The sequence below is a fragment of the Epinephelus lanceolatus genome, chromosome 4 (genome assembly GCF_041903045.1).
Source record: "Epinephelus lanceolatus isolate andai-2023 chromosome 4, ASM4190304v1, whole genome shotgun sequence".
NCBI lineage: Eukaryota > Metazoa > Chordata > Actinopteri > Perciformes > Serranidae > Epinephelus > Epinephelus lanceolatus.
The window spans coordinates 10,510,696-10,533,002 of NC_135737.1; the positions used below are offsets into that span (position 1 = coordinate 10,510,696).

Here is a 22,307-nt window from a genome sequence, read left to right on the forward strand (position 1 = left end):
ACTTTAGAATGGTACTTGATGACCTCAGAATGGTACTTGATGACTTCAGAATGGTACCTCAGAATTGTCCTTGATGACTTCAGAATGGTAGTTGATGACTTCAGAATGGTACTTGATGACCTCAGAATGGTACTTGATGACCTCAGAATGGTACTTGGTGACCTCAGAATGGTACCTCAGAATGGTACTTGATGACTTCAGAATGGTACTTGATGACCTCAGAATGTTACATGATGACTTCAGAGTGGTACATGATGACTTCAGAATGGTACTTGATGACCTCGGAATGGTACTTGATGACTTCAGAATGGTACTTGATGACCTCGGAATGGTACTTGATGACTTCAGAATGGTAGTTGACGACTTCAGAATGGTACTTGATGACCTCGGAATGGTACTTGATGACTTCAGAATGGTACTTGATGACCTCAGAATGGTACTTGATGACCTCAGAATGGTACTTGATGACTTCAGAATGGTACTTGATGACCTCGGAATGGTACTTGATGACTTCAGAATGGTACTTGATGACCTCGGAATGGTACTTGATGACTTCAGAATGGTAGTTGATGACTTCAGAATTGTCCTTGATGACCTCAGAATGGTAGTTGATGACTTCAGAATGGTACTTGATGACCTCAGAACGGTACTTGGTGACCTCAGAATGGTACCTCAGAATGTTACTTGATGACTTCAGAATGGTACTTGATGACCTCAGAATGTTACATGATGACTTCAGAGTGGTACATGATGACTTCAGAATGGTACTTGATGACTTTAGAATGGTACTTGATGACCTCAGAATGGTACTTGATGACTTCAGAATGGTACTTGATGACTTCAGAATGTTACTTGATGACCTCGGAATGGTACTTGATGACTTCAGAATGGTACATGATGACTTTAGAATGGTACTTGATGACTTTAGAATGGTACTTGATGACTTCAGAATGTTACTTGATGACCTCGGACTGGTACTTGATGACTTCAGAATGGTACTTGATGACTTCAGAATGGTACTTGATGACCTCGGAATGGTACTTGATGACCTCGGAATGGTACTTGATGACTTCGGAATGGTACTTGATGACCTCGGAATGGTACTTGATGACCTCGGAATGGTACTTGATGACTTCAGAATGGTACATGAAGATATTTTTTGGGCATTTTTTAGCCTTTAATGGATAGGACAGACAAGCATAAAGGGGGGGAGAAAGAGAGGGAGTGACGTGCAGCAAAGTGCCACAGGCTGGAATCGAACCCGGGCCACTGCGGCAACAGCTTTGTACATGGGGCGCCTGCTCTACCACTAAGCCACTGACGCCCCATACTTCAGAATGGTACTTGATGACTTCAGAATGGTCCCTGACGCTACATTGCGTACTGTAGCTTCTGTTCCCAGGTAATCTCTCTGCTGCCCTGTAACTGTAGGTAATAAAATGACGTCGATCTATTGGCACTGTAACCTACGTCACCACTGAGTTGGAGTTTGCATTTGAGAAACACAGAAAGGAACACAGATGGACCCGCCCTTTAATTACCAAACAGTATGGATAACCAGGACAAAAGGATTGCAATATTACAAATTCTTCTCAGACCACTAAACATGTTTGCATCTTTATGCCTCGTGTCTCTGCAGTGCTCCAATGACTCTGTACTGGGCGCTGTGTTTCATCCCATGGATGCCAACCTGATTGTCACTTGTGGAAAATCTCACATCAACTTCTGGACCATGGAGGGCAACACTCTCACTAAGAAACAGGGCCTGTTCGAGGTACGGCCATGATAACAACCCTTTGACCTCAAGTTAACCTTTTTAACTACTAAAATACACTTAATTGTTGTTTCATTATGCACAGTTGGCTAAAATAAATGCAGTCATATATGCAATAAATTATTCCTTCTCTCTCTCTCTCTCTGTCTGTCTCTTTCTTTTTCTCTAGAAACATGAGAAGCCAAAGTATGTGTTGTGTGTGGCATTTGCTGAGAATGGAGACGCCATCACAGGAGACTCCAGTGGAAACATCTATGTCTGGGCCAAAGGTAGAATCTCAATGAGAACAATGACCTTCAAACACTGGAAGACTGGCTGGTCACTGAAGTACGAAAATGTTAATGCAGCAGAGCTGAAAAGCAACCTGTAAAGATACAGAAAAATCAAACCAATTTCCCAGTCGTGGATCAGTACTTAAACATAGCCATAAAACCGTGGTGCACAGTTTTATTTTAAGAGGAAGTCACTCATTCCTTCACAACTCAGGCAGAAAAATGTTCCCTGGGCTCATTATCAAGTGACTGTAATGTGCAGTTTTCATTTGTTCATTCAAAAGCCTGAAAATATAAAAGGATCTGTGTCCTCTGTGTTTCAATTTGCTCCTTGTTCCGATTGACAGGTGGGAACCGCATCAGCCAGATGGTGTCGGGGGCTCATGAGGGAGGGATTTTCTCTGTTTGTGTCCTGAAGGACGGCACCATGGTGTCTGGAGGAGGGAAGGACCGCAAGGTGGTGCTGTGGGACCACGACTACAGAAAACAGGCGGAGATGGAGGTAAGGGAGCTGAAGTGTCCTGTCTACATTAAAGGGACACAGTCAGAATAATTCTGAGAAAATCGGTGTCCCTTTGATATTATTGGAGCCTTTTAGGGAGGCATACCATTTTTGAAGCTTTGATCCCCTGTAATCATTACTATATTATATTAATATTACTGCTATTATTGATATTCAAAGCTTCAGTTGGATGCGCCAGGACCTCAGGAACATGGGGGGGGGTTTATATTCAGATACACTATTGAACCACTTAAAATTACCCTGACTTTGGCAGGAATTAGCACTTTCACTAAATTATTAATAACTTTACACTTACTTTCAGTTTCCTTCACCAGTTTACTGGTGAAAATACGATACAAAAAATGAGGAATTGGAATACTGATTGGGATGTTGATTACCATGGCAACGATTAAAGCTTCAAAACTTGGAATCCTTTGGGACAGCCCTGAATTTAACACAAAATGGTGTCTTCATTCTTGACATTGCCAAGTATTTTAAGTCTGAATGACTTTGTTGGCCTAGTCCTTTTTTCTTTGAGCTCTATCGTGATCTGTACCAGTGGTTCCCAACCTTTTTCCTTAAGAGACCCTTTTGTTCAATCATGGAGTACTGACAACCCACGACTAGGTGACAATTTATGGACATATCATATTATATTAAATGCATAACAACAACCACCACAGTGCAAAACAACTGATAAACTGTACAATTAACCAAAATAGTGAACGCAGTAACTTCAAGAAGTTTGTGTAAAACGAGCAGTTTGACTGAATCTTTGAAGCAGATTATTTCCTGTGAATATTCCATCATAGATGAGTTTTCCTGATATTTTTAGTCATATTTTAGTCATATTACTGATGTACTTAATGGGCTTCTTTTTTGACAAATTCAGTGTTTTCTCTCTGATGCTTGACGTTCGATTAATTCTTTGGTTGTTTTTACTGCATACTTTTCCTGAGGCAGGACAGGGCTGTTTAGCAGAGAGTGAAGACTCTATGAATATAGCTTGTGTTCAGGTCTTCACTGTGCCATTATCCTGTGAGATATTTTTGAGTTTATATCTTGGATAAGGTTCTAAAAAAAAGTCAATTTTTTTGTTTTCTGCACAGAAAAATATGAAAGGCTGAGATTTGGCCCACTGTATATATTTTTTAAAAAGTTTTCTTAAGCCTCTTAAAATCAAGAAGGCCCATAGTGGGGGGGTCAGGAACCCCAGGTTGGGAACCAGTGATCTAAACAATGTGTGGGACTCTTTAACAGGAACATGCAAGCTTTCTTTCAGTCTGTGCTGTGTATGTGTCCAGGTGGGTGAGTCGCTCGGTCCTGTGCGGGCTCTGGCTGAAGGTAAACCTGGAGAGCTCTTTGTAGGAACCACTAAGAATGCCATAATCAGAGCCGCCTTCCCTGATACATTAACTCCTATTGTACAGGTACACACACACACACACACACACTGACACTCACTCACGTTTCTCTTTTAAGAAGAGCACACTGATAATTTTATTTATAATGGAATGTGGTAACAAACATTTTAACTGTGTGCACATGGCGGTCTCCAGTGTATTAAATAAGACATGTACTGTGTTACAGGGTCACACAGATGAGCTGTGGGGTCTGGACATCCATCCCTCCATGGAGCAGTTTGTCACCTGTTCCCAGGACAAACAGGTTCATCTGTGGGACACTATCTCCCATCAGCCCCTCTGGAGCAAGACCATCGAGGTGACTGGTTGTAGAATGTAGATTTGTTTTGTGCCTTAAACATCAGAACGTTAAGCACTGACCTGACAGCACTAGAATATAACAAAGAATTTAAAAGCAATTGGACAATTCTGTTTTCAATAATAAGAGTCATAAATTGATTAAAGTGATTCATCATCTTCTCTGCTCCAGGATCCAGGGAGGTCTGTAGGTTTCCATCCCAGTGGGGCTGTTATGGCTGTGGGGACCATGACTGGAAGGTCAGCCTCACAGAACTTAACACTAACCACCATTCACAACATTCACAGCAACAACTATCATGCAAGACAACTAATCCATTATTTAAAAGCAGCAACCATGTAAAGCTATAGAGTGTGTAAAGAGGCATTACTGAGTTTATATTTATTAAGATTAATTGGTCAAGCATAGTTACAGTCTTTGGCCCTATTTAAACCATCTATAGTACATGGTCTAAAGTACATAGCACAATTGCATTTAGGGCGTGTCCTAATCTTAAAGTTAAACGGCGCATAATCTGGGCACAAAGTAAAGCGCAAGGGGCAAGGGGGTTGTGTTTAGTCCCGTAATTAATCCTAGGTGGGTATGCACCTGGCGCACTGCTGTTTACATGGCCCATTTGGCAAATTGAAGAAGCTAGCGTTTTATTGCTGAGAGTAATGCAGTCAGAGCAGCAATGTCACTGTAGCAACTATAGTGGGACATTTAGGCAACAAAACTAAAAACTGTAGTTACAAACTTGTAGGAGGAAACGGAAAAACTTTAAGCTTCTAGAATAATAAAGTTTGTGGAGCAGCGAAAATTTATTATAAATGTAAATGTAAATATAAATGTAAATGTGCACTAACTTGGAGAAATCTGCAGTCCTTCACCACTAGATGCCACTAAATCCCCCTAAATCTTACACACTGTTCTTTTAAAGACATCAACCTGTGAAGGCTGTCATTTTCCCAGATTTCTGATGTGTATGTGTTGTGTTGCAGGTGGTTGGTGCTGGACGCTGACACCCGGGATCTTGTTTCTATGCACACTGACGGCAATGAGATCATTTCCAACGTCAAGTACTCTCCAGGTATAACATAAGCTGTTCACATCACTGACCCTGATCCATAAAATACAAACTGTAGACACAGTGACAAGAGCCGCTGGTATAACATGGCTCAGGAATGGTCATGTCTCAGTGCAGAATTAACTCTGCTAACAGGACTGTTAACTCTTGTGCCTTTTAGACGGCAACTTCCTGGCTGTTGCTTCCCATGACAACTTTGTTTACATCTATGCTGTGACGGAGAATGGCCGCAAGTACAGCCGTGTGGGGAAATGCACTGTAAGTATACATTCCTAAAATAAGCCCTCTGACAATTCGTGTCTCACATGTCTGAAAGCTTTAAAATATTTTTTTTCATTTGAGCAGTAGCAGCAGTTTTGTGGACACTTGGTCGCTCTTGATGTGCAACTGTATTAGAGGAGAAAAGTTGAAAGATGGATAACTTTATAATCTATTTAATGTTAAACTTAACTGGTACTTTAACTTGAAGTGCTGAAATAAATGTTTCCATCCTGACATAAATGAATAATAAGCAGTATCTGACTCCTTTGAGTCAGTTTTAATAAAACACTTAATGAAATTCCAGGCACGTTTTCCAAAATGGAGTGTTTAGAATGAATCCCTCATTCTCTGTGTGATCACTTTTCAAGCAACATAAACTTCTCTTTTTTTACCCAGGGCCACTCCAGCTTTGTCACCCATCTGGACTGGTCTGCAGACAGTCAGTACCTCGTTACCAACTCAGGAGACTACGAGATCCTCTTCTGTAGGTCCTCCTTCTGTTCACATACACTTAAAGATCACCTTTTTAATCTTATTGCCAAAATGACAATTTATGCTAAAATATATCAAATCAAATCACTCATGTCTCAAAGACAGATAAAATGTTTATGTGACATTTTAATCACAGAGCATGATGATTTTTTGGTATTTTTTGTCAGGGGAGGCATCCAGTGGTAAACATGTGACCAACATGGACACAGTGCGCAACCTGGAGTGGGCCACTTCCACCTGCACTCTGAGCTTCAACACCTTTGGTAAGTCCATAAAACTCAATTCAGCCTGTACACTGGTCATCTAAACTCATGAGTTCACATGAGATCAACAAGCTGACTCTTTCCATAGTGTCACCAGGTGAATTATCAAATTCACTTTTCAGTTTTAAATACTTTGCATTTTAGCATTAGTTGGCTGATGCTCAGAGCAGTTGACAGGAAGAACAAAAAGCATAAAGCTGCACCAAGCAAATGTGCTCATTGGCAGCTCTAAATTGTAACAAAAAATTCAAACCTTCTGAAGTTTCCAAGTCGATATAAAGACCCTAATACTTTGTGAATTTCACCAACCTGCAAAATTTTGACAGTCACTTCTGTTGTTGGAGAAAAGTCCAGATTGACCTTTGATCGAACCACCGAGTGTCATTTTGCTGCAGCCAGAAGCAGAACATGAAGAGAATCTCAGTATTATATTATGTTTCTTTTTCTTTCTCACCCTTTGACTGTATTTCTATCTCTCAGGAATCTGGCCAGATGGAGCAGACGGCACAGACATCAACGCCGTGTGCAGGTCACATGACGGATCCCTGCTGGCCTCTGCTGATGACTTTGGCAAAGTGCACTTGTTCACCTTCCCCTGCTCTCAACCAAGGGTCAGTCATGTTCACTCACAAGCACTTCCACACTGTCAGCACATCAGTTTCTGTGTGTTTGTACTCACATATTGCTCAGGAGGTTTGTAGTTCAGAAGGTTTTTAGCAGGAGCGAAATAATCTGCAGAGGTCTCTTCCTCTGTAAAACAGAAGGACCAAGTGATTAAAGCTGGTAAAAACACTAAATAAAGTGGTTGTACAAAAACACACGTCCGGGCCATTGTGGAGGGGCTGCCCCTAAACTTCACCATGTAGCATCTGACTAATTCATAACTCTACTGCGTTTATGTCCTCCCTTTGCCCCGCTCTAATTTACAGGCTCCGAGCCACGAGTATGGTGGCCACAGCAGTCACGTGACCAACGTTGCCTTCCTGCACGATGACAGTCACCTGATCTCCACTGGTGGGAAAGACACCAGCGTCCTGCAGTGGGTGGTCTAGGCAATGCTGTCCACCCACATCTCTAATCCCCCACAAGTGGGGACCAGCATCTTTTGTGACGCCTGTCACCTCTTCACTGTTTTATCCTCCTGCCACCAGGGGGCAGTATCTCCACTGTGCCTACTGGAAACACACACACACACACACACACACACACACACATATATATACAACTTGACCCATAGATGTCACACCGGATGAGATGACGAGTATCATTGTAATAAATGAAATATTTAGTGTCCTGCTGTTTGTAATAGAATGTAGAGAAAATGACTTGTTGCCATGCAGGAAGTGAACTGTTCCCAAAAAAATCAACTACTGCAACACCAACCCAGCCTGAAGCTGCTGGTGGTGACGAAACAGTTAACCTGTGATCTAGCATTAGTACTAATTGTGCCTAAACTGTATCTTAAACCCCTTTAATGGAAGATCCACCTGCTTTAAAGGGAAAGTATGTTTGCAAGTTTTAGTTCCTTATTTACAAATAATGTATACTTTACAGTTGTGCTGACCAGTTTTGAATGCATGCTATACAGTTATGGTTAGGGTGATATTCAGATTTTAGTATTCTATATTAGGATATGTTTCTTACTCTTCCAAGCAGCTTTGGTTTCCATAAAGTATGAAAATCAGTTTGCAGACTCTTAAAACTTGCGTAAGGTTAATTGGTTAATGTAGTACAGACTTCTCAAATCATTCTACACTAGATCAGCTTCACCACTCAACAAGAATGTGAGATTGACAGAGAATTATGTAGAACTGAGATTCACTGTAATTGATTCCATCCATTATCTGTCACTGACAATCTGGTGATTGTTGCAAATCTGATCAAAACCACATTTGGAGGTGATCTGAAGTGCAATTCCAATCGGCTTTCTTCAGATGCGTCTCAGTCCAGACACTCTGTCCGTTCAAATCACAACACACAATGACGACGTCAAAGGCTGAGTGTCAGACGTGCTAAACAGATCCATGCTGCTACTAGCAGAGTGCTAAAGAGGAAAACATGAGGAACAACAGTCTGTGGACAGACACCAAAATAAAGTATTTGGAGGGCGAAATAATGCCTGACCACTACAGCACTTGTAATGTATTACCCAGAAAAATATTTTCTAATAGATTTTCATTCCATACCAAATGTATGGAAACCAGTGGATTGAGAAGACTGAAGATAAATATACTTGACTATCTAAAACAGCAGCTGGGTTTGCAAAATGGTGAGCTGTGATGTAAAGTATACATGATTTGAAATAACAGGGTTAAAACATGTAAAATCACATTGGTCTTTAAGAATTCATGTCATTTCTGCACCCCAGGTGAGCGCAACAGATTCTTGTGAGCATGCACTGCTCATTCTTAAAGCCATAAGTCAGTGTTTCTGTCAATTAGGCTTTAGCTTTATGAAAAAGTAATGCATGTTTAGAAGAAGTGACTGAGCTGTCCTGGGGCAAAGGAAGATTGTATTAGAATTCCTAAAATGGGTGGTATTCCCCTCTAAAAATCCTACTATAACCCCATTGCCTTGTTATCTTCCACTATTCCATCCCTCAGCCTGATTTACAAACTCTTCTGGTGCAGTATTACAGATTGCTGTTGGCAACTGTAAAAGGTACAGAGTGGCTGCTCTGTGCGGAGCCTCTCATTTCGCCCCTGCTGTGTTTCTGATTGTACTACTACTGTATGTATCACTAGATGGCACTGCAATACAAGAGAATGAGCATGACCGAGGCTGTCCTCCTCCTGTAGATGCTGTTAATGTTGCAAAGGTCTATAGAGTAAATTTATATATTATGCATTATATCCGAGTGGCTGTGTTATTTTAATATTTAATTGTAACAATGATGGATGTTGTTATTAATGTTATTGTGGCACTTTTAGCGATTGACAGAAGGGTAATGTAGTTCTGCTGTGCTGTGAAAGTGAGCTTGAGCTGTGCTTTGCCTTCTTCTGTTTTGTTAATAAAGTTTTTACCCAGGTACCACTGAGTGGAGGCTCATTGTCTTGAAAAATGAAAATGAATTGATAAAACTAGGTGATGAAAATGTATGTTAATTGTAAATGGATCTGTAAAAATGGATGCGAAATGAAAAAATGATAAATTACTGATTTAATTGATTTGATTGATATAAAGCCGATTTGATTTGAACAGTAGTGATATAATGAAAACCGCCACGTTCCATTCTTTTCCCCATCTTACATTTAACATTTTCAACACAAAATTCCTGTTTATCATTTAAAGAAAGTTGTCTCAAATATTTTTGGGGGAAAAAATGGAAGTGAAGGAAATGTGTACAAATTAATTACAGAAGTGATAAAATTGATGTGAATTTAAAAAATAGAGCAATATTATATTAAGTGATTTGACTAATTTGTCAACCGCTCACCCAACTGACGTTTATTATTTATTACTTCCATTTAAAATGTAAACCAAAAACTAACTGATCAAGTTTTCGACTGTCAGAGGGAAACTTTTACGATTTTCAACCGGCTATGTGTCACTGCAGTGTGCGAGAATAAACAGTGTTTGGCTTTCCTTGCCAGAGCTCACCAGGGGCTCCTGAGTGAGGCTGCTCATCCACTCTGAGTCAGGCTTGTTCAAGATGAGCCAGGCCTGCGCAGATTTGATCACCGGCGATCGGCGCACAATGCATGCCGGTTAGTTTTGTGTCCGACTTCATCCCGACTTGCTCTGACATATTACAAAAGTGGACGGCGATAAAACCGCGAGAGCGAGGCGGCTGCAGTTTTAGAGCCAGGCGCCGCAGTTGCTCTTCACCGACTGCACCGCCTGGCTCTCACCTGATCTAACAGCTGATTGGTTTAGATGTCAGTACATTTTAGATAAACTACTCATTTTTGTTGAATTTTAGAGATTAAGATTATATTTGTCTGATTTGAAGGATTATTATGTGAACAGAAAACATATGTGATTGATGGTGAAGTTGAGTCATCAGAGACTAAATACATTCATCATAAACAATAGTCTATTGTATATTAATATTGGACAGTTTAATTATTGAGGTATTTAGCAACACAGAGACTTGTGGTCAGTGGGATGTGAGGATTCTTAAATAACGTGTACAGATGTGAAGCCCTGACTGTATCTGACTGAGCCTTAATGAAAGCTGTTGTCTTGTATAAAATATGAACCTTATAGTCAAGCACAGTTTATTCAGCCTGTGTAGTTGAGGGGACAGGTCAAACTGATATGATGCTGATTTACAGGAGAATTCATGTCAAATGGAGGATAAACCATGAACATAAACTACAGATCACCTGTAAAGCATTTTATAAATTAATCTATCATAATTAAAACAACTGGAGACTGAGAACAAACTGATATATGGGTCTGATCACTTATTTAATGAATTGACATCATTCCAGACAGGATGTGAGTGTGTCTGTGACTTCCTGTACGGACTGAAGGCTGCTGGAAACTGTCGGGAAACTGACTTCACCGCAGCTTTTTGTCACCGCCCCCTGCTGCGGCCGCCTGCTCTCGTCTACTTTCCAGGGGAGGCGCAGTTCATCTCGAACTGGCAACTCTAATTGGCAGTCTCACTCATCTCCTTGCACATGACCCCATAGCGACCCCCACTGGCAAATGAGCTTAGATTTCCAGCTGGTTGAAAAGAGCCAAAAACTTGATAAGTTTGTTAGTGCGTGGTTTAATATTAATACTAATTTAAATGATAAATGGCAATTTTATGTCTGATTTAGACAATAAATCATGTCGTGCTCAACTCTTAAATCAGCTAAAATTTAACTATTAATACAAATATATTTGTGGGAATTTAAAAGCAAAAGCTGGGACACAGGTTGATGATGTCAAGCTGTAAGCAGACAGTCCTACAACCTATTGACAGTCAACATGTGTGTGATGGTTAAAGGAAAGTCAGTTTATGGTCAAAGGTTGCTGGTTCAGATAATCAGGTCATTCAAGGTAATCTGGATGGGTGCATAGTAAACAAGAACTTTCAGTCTCACCTGCAGCAGTGAGTAAGTGGCTGCATCATGTATGCAGGCGCTCTGTAGAGCTCTCTCTGTAACTTCATCAGTTCCTTCAATAATAATTATTTCTTGCTGGTAAAGCAACTTCCGTTGTCTTTATGTTGTTTCTCTTTAGGCATTTTTCCCCACTGTATCTGAAGTGGAATTGGGGAATCTTAACAAAAAAACATTTGTATGATTTTCTAATCTTGACAAACTGGAAATGATTATTCTGTAATGAGACGACAGAGAAACCATGTGACTAACCATGGGGGATAATTACATGCAGATACTGTGCTCTCCATCTATAGAAGAGGCAGAGATATCTTCTTTTACAGCAGCAGAGTGCATTGCAACATGTTACAACTCTCTCTTTATCACTCTTTGCACCCACATACTGTGCAACTGTATCTGAATTCAGCAGATCCAGGCACATTTACTGGGAATGTTGAAAGATATTCTGTGATGGGCAGTACAAGTAGTGACTGAAACAGAAGTAGGTGAGGTTATGGAAGGTGTAAAAGGGTCAGCTACAACACTTTGTCATAAACAGTCAACGTGTTGCACAAAGAGTGATGATGTGTCGATGAAGGCTGTTTTATAGATGTGCATAAGTGGCCTCTGCTGTCACTAGCATTTATACTGCAGCTACACCTCCAAAACGCTGGACAACAACAGGACACGTTTAAATGCAACGTGCTAATGTTATTAGCATAAGCCTATGAAATTATACATTGCATAAATTAGCCTTGCAGTTAAAGACATTTTCTCTATAATGCCAGGAACAACAGCAACATTTTACAAAGGTAGTGTCACAAAATTCAGCTATAACCCGCAAGATTCACCAGTAGTACACTTGTCTCAAATTTTTTTCAACATATGCATCATGCTAAAGTTACTAGCATAAGCCTATGATATTTTACATTGCATAAATTAGCCTAGTGGCTACCAGACTGTCCCCTATTTAATAAAAACAGGATAAATTACACAGAAGACATCGAATTCCATTTTGTGGGGGCTTTACTGCCTTCCCAATTTATTGTTTGTGATGTGTTTGTGAATACATGCTTTGTTTCCACCATGGGAAATGGTTTCCATCTTACCAAAAATAAGCAGGAGGTCTGTGTGGCTGCTACATGTCTTTACATTTCTGGGGGGGCTACAGTGTAGGACATGCATCTATGCTAAGCTAGTCTGAGTTCGCTGCATAGATCAGCCTCTCACCTCCGGTTGTGTAGCAGTTTTTAACACGTCCTTTACTAACTTTTGCGGTGTTTGATCTTGCGGGGATGTAGCCATTTCTCTGCCATGGTTCGCGTCCTGTAGGCGATATTTTTGTGGGCATGTTACACCAAAACCTGTTTCCCCCTGGCAATATTTTTGCAAGCGCACCATTGCTGTAGCACCGCCCAGAACGATTGTGATTGGTTGAAAGAAATAAAAAAAAGCCGGAGCATTTTTTTCTCCAATCTTAGGCCCTGTTTAGACGACAACGGTTTCTCTAAAAATGGAAAAGTCTGTCCTTTGCGTTTTAAAAAACGTATGCGTTTATATGACAGTGTTTGTGTTATTGAAACGATCCCCATTCATTCGGAGCCGCAAAATCTACTGGAAACGCTGTAGTATGCACGCCAGGCCAATGGGTAGCAGTGTAAATTTGCAAAGCAACACCACGGCATGACGCCCTGCGCCTGCGCTGAAGTGTCTTCCTCTACAACGCGGTGATTACAAACCAAAACAAAGAAGACACAATGGCGAAAGCATGCACAGATAACTTTGTCTGGATGGACGACGAGGTGGAGTTGCTACAGTAACAGATCTACACTTCACTTAAAATCAACAGGGTGAGCAGCACAAACAGATCTCGGCATTGTTGTTGTGACGGTCGGCACGCCTAGTGACTGGAACCGTAATGCACATGTGCTAAAAGTCTCCGTTTTCAGAGGAACTGCATATTGCAAGTTTACATGACAACGGAGACGCTGCCGTTTCCAAAAAGTTGCACTCTGGAACCCGTTTGCAAAACGTTGCATTTTCAGGCACCCAAAACGCCACTGCTGTGTAAACGATCGGCCAAAATGCAACTAAAGTTTACCGTTTACAGTTGAAATCGTTGTCGTATAAACGGGACCTTAAAGTGAGAGTCGGCGCAGCCAGACCTTTCTTTTCTTGAGAAAGGTCTGGTGAGCGAGACTAATGCTAAGCCTATGCTGAAGGTGTCAATTCAACACAGTAGTAACTCCTGCATAAGCTGTATGAAGGTGTGATTGTCTTTGAGGTCACAGGTCAAGGAGGAAGATTTCTGTGTTTATCCGATGAACAGCAGGGTTAGGATAAGTTGGTGTTGTGGGTATGATGGCCTGTTGTCTGTCAACACCTTCTTGGACAGGATGAGGGGCTGGAGATCCTGAGGAGTCCTTAGGTAGACTGATCCTTTCAGATAGTACAGCCCAAACAGGATTTTAAAAAGTCAACTTCATGCTAAGTCCTTGTGTCATGTTTTGAGTGCATTTCATGAGTTATGTTGCAATAGCAACCACTCTACTGGAAAAAAAAATGCAGCCTCACATCACAGTGTTTACAGTCCACCAGTTATGCATATGAATTAAACAAAATGACAAGCCAAACTGTAGGTCCATACTGATGTGTAAAGCAGCCGCTGAAGGGGGAAGGCTTCTGGATACACTAACTATGAATTGGTCCTTAGGCTTTTAAATTACCTTCAACTTTGTGTCATTCAGACAATAATATATGCCCATAGTATGAAAGAAATCTAATATGATTGTGTAAATGTTCTGTTGGTCTAATATTCAATTAGCCCAGATTATTATGGGATGGATTCAAATGTGGCTGATCTATCATCTAAATGTGGTAGGGGGCACGAGTGCATCGGCCTGCTGCAAACCCTGCAGCAAGATGCTTAACTTTTCCATGCTTTTGTAATTGCTGACCCTGAGCCTGTTATGGCACTTATGTTGGCTTCATCATTGAAGTTCACCTGTAGTCATTCTCGGAACACATCAGCTATATTCGGAGTCTGACTTCCGGCAGACGCGCTACAGCCTCTAGGGACAGACCCCTGATTTTTTGGCATTCCGGTTTGATTTGGGCGGAGGAGGCGAATTTCCGTTTCCAACTTCCGTTTATATATAAGTAAATATGCTGAACCACTGCGATGGATTCAGAGTTTGCAGTGACGCCAATTATGTTCCGCCTCGTTAGTTCACTGCATGGAACGTTTAACCTGGCAGCAACTGCAGCCGGCTCAAACATGATTGGTCAATATCACGCGGACTACAAACAGCCTAGTCTGTAGAGTCTATATATAGAGACTAACCTGTAGTTAAATCAAAGTTTAGTCAGGTGTCACATAAACATTCATTCTGTGAACTCTACTCCAGCATAGTATAGCAAAAATGGGTTAAAGATTAATAAAGCTGTTTATGCCAAATTCCCACCCTACTTATGGTTTCAGAATGATGAAGACAGTTGGACAAAAATTAGATACAAAACAGGATATAATCCCCCGAGGATGATTATTTTTTCTAAGCGCCTGTCATGTTTTCTGCTGTGAATGGTGGAATAAATCAAAGCAACTTTTTAGAGGTAACAGCACACAAAGTCAATGGAAAGACACAAGTGGACGCAACAGATCGGCTCTCTGCAGTCTGAGTTCAGGTAAAGACTCATCCACATGAGCTGAAAATGTTTCAACCTATTTTTGTCATCCAATCTACTTGATATTGTATAGACTTCCATGGGAACAGCTTTTCAATTTCCTTCTGTATGTTCTCCCAGAATAAGTTTACTTGCTATATACAGCAAGAAATAAACAAGGATTTGTCTCGGTAGCTTTTGTGAGCATTACAGGACGTACTGACAACATAGCGAGAATGAAAGGACTTCCCATACAGTGCAAAGGAAGAGCGCGAGACATATGATACCCTAAACTTTAACACAATAAACATCGACCTTTAAGAACAGGGTGACACAGAGGACAAGGAGGAAAAACGCGAGCACTACGGCTTCCTAGGACGACACTAAGCCTTGTCAAATATGGTAGACAACTATATTACTAGTGTTTTGGCATTTAGAGGGTAATTATGGTTTGCCTTATATCTCTCCTAAAGGGCAGGGGCATGTGCAGTGCAAGGAGTAACTGGGCATTATGGGCTCAGGAGCTTATTCTGGATCCCCCTCCACTTTCCAGCCTTCTTCACACTACAATTATCCCACCTGACAAGGTGTTTACTGTATGTTTACTCATTAGGTTCTGTGTCAACAACAGAAGTGCTGCACTTAGTATCACATGTCTATGGAAAATGTACAAGTTTGCAGTTTTGCACACTGCATGATAACTATACACACCGGGTCTGGTGCAAATTATCGATGTTGCCATGTTCCATTTTCATCAAGGAAGAAAAGTTTACCCCTAAAGAGCGTCCAATCTATGTAACAAAAAGCTATCTAGACAGAAAATGGTATCCCAAAAACGAACTCCAATTGTTCTTAAGTCCTGTTTCAGTTTGAGTTTATTTTATTTAAGAAGGGACTGTGCAAATGAATAAATACACATGGTATGAAAATGTCTGAATTAGCCAAAAGACTATTTTTCATCTGTAGTCCCTTGGTCAAGGGGTTACACAAGGCTTCCTAAAATGCAACAAAAAACACAGGACATGCAATTTAAAAGCTGGAATAGGACATACAATTTCCAAGAGCACCAGAAGCAGAAGTGACAGCTTTAGGCTATATAGGAGTCTTAAAATGTCATCTTGTTGTGTTATTGAGGACCAGAATAGAAGGAGTCATGGCTCAAAACTCACATTTCATCAAATACCAGCCACCACTGCCTGTCAACAAAAACAAAGACAACCATAGTAAAATGTGATAAGACGAAAATACTGGACGGAGGTGATTATTAAAAATGCCCATCAACAGCCTTGGTGGGACAGCCTTGGTCGTGCCCATGTGAAGGTCTTGCATCTTAAAATGCAGCCATCGAAGGCTGCAGCCTCTCAATTGAGACACAGCTACTGTCTAAAACAAGCCAACAGAACTTGCTAGCAAGCACTAGCTAATGTCTGTGGAGAACTGTTTTGCCTCCAGCTAAGCCCTGCCCACCAAAAAACATCATACTGTTTACTAACCACAGCAAAAAAATATGTTAGTGTTTACATGTGTTTATATTATCATCCATTGTTTTAATTGGCTACTGAAAGATCTGTAAGTATTCAGTTCTCTAATATAAATTGGAATTACATTCCACTCTCTTGAACCTGGTGCAGACCAGGCTGACTGGCCTGGATGAAACAGTACGATCTCCTCTTATGGACCCCCTAGAAATACAATTATTGTTTGTTCTTCTGTTGAATCAGGCTGCCAGTGGTGGTGAGGCCAATGCATGGGTGACTTTGTATACCATTTTAGAATTGGGCAGATTTAAGTGCTTTGATGGTTTTTTTTTGTCTAGCATTTTGAGTGCTTGTTTGTATAATGATTCCAGTGGTTTTAATGTGCTATGGTTGGCCAGCTTGTTATACAGTAATTCAGATGAGTGAAAATTATAGAGTGTAGAAACATCCTGGCAGCCTCTGTGGACATGTGCTTTCTGTTGAATTGAAAATTTGCAAGATTGAATTGGATATGACTTGTTCAGCTGGAGGCAGCACGTCATGCCACGTCATGACCTGAGCCACTGAACTGGTGAGCTTAGCCACAACATCTGCTTTGGTTTTGTCACGTACAAATAAAACTCTGTCGTCTGCATACATTAGGGTTTCAACTTCAGGACAAGCCAAGAAAGGTCGTTAATGGGTTCATCTTCGTATCCCTCCTTGACTCCTTTATCCTTTATGCTTGATTAGATCACTTGACCTAGAAAACGATCAAGAAGGATGTCCCAGTTCCTTAAATGTGCTCAGAGGAGTGGAGGAGTTGAGGAGGAAGGAGGCTCTCAGAGGAGAGGGAAGTGAGGGTACATGAGTACAGCCTTTGTGGAAGTCTTCTACTGACCCACCTGCCTTCTTATTGCATATCAGTTGTTGGTTGGACACTGCAGCTGATGAGACTGATCTAATATATCACAACATCAGTGGACTTTCATACCAGAGGGGAGACAGATATGAGATTAAACTCGTGTATCACTTTAATTTTTTATTTGATTTTTTTTATTAATTATATGTTCCTCCCCCCCATCAGCATTCACTATAGATACTATTAAAGTCAGAGACAGTCTGTCTGTTGGGAAGACACACTTTTTCCATCACTGACTCAGTCACAGGTGAGGCTGATAATTCCTGGGCATCAGGTTGATTAAGTCCTACCAGAAACATTTAGACTAATAAATAATTTCCAGTGTTCAAAAGACACAATAACCATATTCTGGGTTATCAAATAATGAATTCACATTCAGAATATAGAGACAGATTCAAATAAGAGGCCTGAATCAAATTCACATCCTGTGACCCTGAACAGGACACAGCACTGTATAAATACAGAACACAGCTCGTTATTCATGTGCAGGTGTTTGTGAAACAGAGAAAACTGCTGCTCTGCATACAGTAGAGAGATGACAGGAGATGAGGGGAGAGATAGATGGGAATAACACACTACAGAGGTCACCACCTCCGGAGCTCTCTTAAGGATCTAAAATTCAAAAGATATTTGATAACCCACTTTTATTCATAAGCTTGTGAATCTGAGTAAAAGTGAAGGAACTGTACTTAAGTATCTTTTTACATGATGTGATATACTGATCAAAGTACAGAGATGTCAGTATGAATAAGGTAGTTGATTGAGTTAAAAACCGTTTCTCAGAAGTAACCATGCACTCCCTAACAAGCATTTAATTTGTGTGTGTGTGTGTGTGTGTGTGTGTGTGTCTCAGTACACACTGTGGCAGTGGGAGCATCGGCTGGCGGAGGAGAAGAAGAGTGCTGGAGTTCTGACGAGAAGGAGCGCAAGTCGTCTTAAAGAAGGTTCTGCCCTGCTTTGTGTCTTTCTGTCATTTTCCATTACCATTACCATGTTACCATTCTTTTCATTACTCACATGATCCTGCTGTGTGTGTGTGTGTGTGTGTGTGTGTGTGTGTGTGTTGTTTCTGCTCCTTTCTGCAGGAGAAATCGGTGCAGAACAATCAGAAGGCAGCAGAGGAAAAATTGGAGTTAGTCAACAGGGAGAAACTGCAGACCATGAATACACTGAATGTGGTGGTTCCTCTCAGACTGCACCAGGTAGAAACTACGGAGGTTCACTGGTGACAAAACAACTCAGTGAAGACTACACAAATGTTGTAGTCAACAGATTTGCTTGCATATTTCTGGGAACTTTGGAAGATGGTTGGCAGTGACCAAGTAAAACCTCAACTTTAAACAAAGCAGTACGAAGCTTGATAATATTCTTGCTTGTGGACAGTGCTGTGCATTTTGTTTCACCAGCTGCCTTTCAGGCTTGATGTTCCATTGGTGGTGTTCCTGTGCACTGGCTACTTTTCAGCTAGACACAAGCAAGCCCAAAGAATGGATCGATCAAAAAGAGAAGCCTAACCAGCATCCTACCTTTAGCTTCAAGCATATTTCCAGCAAAGCACACCTACATTTGCTCACACTAGACAAAAATAACAACTCTGGTTTCCTCTGACTGGCACCCAAAATTTCCAAGATCAAGCCTAGGAGAATCCTGCCATTACTTTTAGTAAAATGGTCTACTTTACAATTTAGGGCTGCAACTGACTGATAGTTTCCTTGAAATATTCCATAGTATTGGCATCATTACATTTTTCAGTAACATACATACTAATAAACCCATTCCCAGCTTTCCATCTACTCCTAATACTTCACCTTCTTCTCACACATTTATGCTAGCGTTGCAGTGTAGCGTAAGCCTTTCAGAAATTTTGAGATATTCCACAGTATTGGTATTATTCTACTATTCAATAATTTGTATACATATTTACGCCAGCCTTATAGTGTAGTGTCAGCTTTTCAAAAAATTACACGTCATTCATACATTCATGGCGTCATTCATCGTTTAGAGCCAGCATTGCAGTTTAGCAACAGCTTTTTAGCAACCCTTGAAATATTCCACAGTATTGGTTTAATTCAGCTATTCAGTGACATTCATACACATTTACACCAGCATTGCAGTGTAGTGACAGCTGTTCAGCATGCAGCATTCACACCTGCAGCTTCTTCAGAAATTGCATTCTCTAGTTGTGTTTGTATTGCTGTATCCAACACCATGCCGTTAAATGGTCCCAGCAAACTCACACTGAGTTCACACTTGTTCCGTTTTTAAGTACATTTTGCCATTATGGTTTTAGGCCTGTTTTACGCTAGCAAAAATTAACATTAGCATTATCACAGTTAATCGTAGGCTGTAAATGCACCGTGCTGACCAAGCCAGCAGCTCGTGTTAGGGTTAGCTCCGCCCTCTTATCCAAATATGGCCAAATATGAGCCCCAAAGTCCAACTTGGCAACGACCAAAATGCCAAGCTTCAAAACAGAGGTTCACAAACCAATGGGTGCTGTCACTCATTTGTGACTATGAGGTGTATGAACATATGTGATTTTTTTTGTGTCTGTCCACTTGTACACTGCATGCCATTATAAATATCTGTTTGTTTGCATCCAGGGCAGATAGTCCCAAAATTTCAGGAGATGAGAGGACCAGGAGGAGATCAGATGGCTGAAAATGATTCTGTAAAGATTGAGGCCCTCAAGAAAGAGATTGGCTTCCACTCTCTCTCCTTGATGTACTGTTTATTGGGACTAGGAAAACAAAATGAATGATTCAAAATTTCTGTTATTTAAAGCATAATTAAAAAAAACAATCTGATTGTAATTCCCATCTTTGCTGAGCAACGGTTTTGTGTAAAAGGAATTAAAGGCCTGTCCCAAAAATACGCTGGTTGAGTTCAGGGATTTAAGCAAATAAAAGCCTGTGTTATGAAGTTTTACTGTAAGTGATAAAACATTCCAGCACAGTTTTCCCTCAGGAACCACTGGGGACTGAGAGACTGGAGCCATATGAAGGCTACTGTCTATGTTGACAGTCCCATACTGTAGATAGTGACAATATTGTCGTGTGGATGCAATTTAGCAGCAGATGAAAGAAATCTGTACTTTGTGCCAAACACTAAAGAAGTGGACTAAAGCAGTGAAGTGGATTTAATGCAAATCAAGCAAGACGTGGGCTTGAATTTATTGATCTTTTCTGATAGAGAGCAGTCTGTTCTGGTTGCCATTTATTTCTTAACTGGGACAACAGGAAGATGGAGTAGGCTTCTTATTAGAGGAGATTAATGCAGTCATACTGTTCATTTTCCCCTGCTGGGAGCCAAAAGAGCAACAATATATTTGACATAAATCAGCTCAATGGAGGAGAGCAGAGAGACACCTAAGATCCCTTTGGAAAGTATTGATCCAAAAAACTATGAGATGAATAGATGTCAGATTTGCCACTTTGAAATGGTCAATTCTCATTACAAAGGGGCTTTATGTCACTTATATTGTGTTGGAGATGCTTGCCCGTTGAGGGGAAAAAAATGCAGAGGTGACTTAGTAAAACACATAAAAAGACGAAAGCGCTGTGGATTTGTGTTTTGTTTTTTTGTTTTTTGTCTGATGGGAGACGAATTGTGAGAACAGAAAACAAAGAGCTGTTCTCAGAGACACTTAATCAAATAACACTGGATGGAATTTTGTGACAGTCTGGGGTCTCAACCACAAAATGTACAACCCTGAGGCTGCCACACACACACACACACACACACACACATACACACATACACACATACACACACACACTTTTATTATTCTGGGACTGAAACAATGAAAGGACACATGCTGAATGTGTTTCCTACCAGTATGTTCTGGTACCACCACTTTGTCACAGTCCTCGGTGTGTGAAAGCGACGCTAAAGGCAACCTTTGGCATCTTTATGAGATGCACCACAGTTTTAACCAACTCCAGTGTATCTAATCCATGGCAGTATTTGATGTTGACATAGTATAAAGAGCAAGAATACTGACATTGTTTCGGGAGAGGGATTTCAGGATCTTTTGATGAAACGGGAGCCACCGTATAAAATTCCAAGTTGAACTGCAGAATGAACAAACCGTATGACATCACATGGGATAAGACACTTGCTCTCATCACACTTGGATGGACATAACTGGCCACACATGCTTATGAGACTGTCACAGCTCACTGTGTTTCAGACTCTTGGGAACTTGATAATTATGTTCTGTGTGCTAAGGAGCTGAGAGGAGGCCACACAGCTGTCCACACTGCAGAAACTGCAGGCTGGATTAATTTAATATCTCCAATGAAGAGCTTGTAGTTGTCGCCACAGACAATGCTGTGAACCATGTGAAGGCCATAAGCATGAAAAAAGGGTAATGTAAAGTTAATGAACTGTTTTCAGTCCAGGAGGGTCAGGACTGGTTGTACATATACATTTTTTTAGATCATCAAATCAATTAACACACCATAAATAACAATATGATAATTATGACCATTCCATTTGTTTGCATTGGCTTTCATGCATGACATACTCTTTAGTGAGTGGTTTATGTAAACTGCAAATATTCTGTTTCTTCACTTGTAGGATAAAAAAAGGACGGAGGATCGTCCACTGTGTGCTCCTGCAGCAACATACCCCTGCTCTGCTCTTAACACCCAAGCCTGCTGTTTTTTGTGCTGAAAATGTTGAGCAACCCTGTTCTGCAGAGGAGCAAGGAGCAGACCTTCCTCTGCATCGCTGGTGAAGAGGAAATACACTGAGAACTGGATGGAGCAGTGATGCAGCTATTACTGGTAACTGGTAAATTACTGGTATCTGGTAACAACCCCACATGTAAGATAAGTGTCTGCAGTGGAAACACAAACCGGATCTATGGTTAA

General features: G+C 40.8%; 1 protein-coding gene across 4 annotated transcripts in view; it reads left to right on the plus strand.

Annotated features, from left to right (window-relative positions):
• The window catches only part of eml2 (EMAP like 2), a 48,905-nt gene extending 39,523 nt beyond the window's left edge, over positions 1–9,382 (plus strand). For all 4 annotated transcript variants that reach the window (XM_033631519.2, XM_033631518.2, XM_033631521.2 and 1 more), the window contains 12 exons: positions 1,640–1,774; positions 1,944–2,043; positions 2,394–2,548; positions 3,853–3,978; positions 4,139–4,270; positions 4,442–4,509; positions 5,251–5,339; positions 5,497–5,594; positions 5,994–6,081; positions 6,257–6,352; positions 6,833–6,963; positions 7,282–9,382. In XM_033631519.2, the coding sequence (XP_033487410.1) occupies positions 1,640–1,774; positions 1,944–2,043; positions 2,394–2,548; positions 3,853–3,978; positions 4,139–4,270; positions 4,442–4,509; positions 5,251–5,339; positions 5,497–5,594; positions 5,994–6,081; positions 6,257–6,352; positions 6,833–6,963; positions 7,282–7,404 (1,341 nt within the window). In that variant the 3' untranslated portion in view covers positions 7,405–9,382. The remainder of the gene's footprint in view (positions 1–1,639; positions 1,775–1,943; positions 2,044–2,393; positions 2,549–3,852; positions 3,979–4,138; positions 4,271–4,441; positions 4,510–5,250; positions 5,340–5,496; positions 5,595–5,993; positions 6,082–6,256; positions 6,353–6,832; positions 6,964–7,281) is intronic.
• The last annotated feature ends 12,925 nt before the right edge of the window (positions 9,383–22,307 follow it).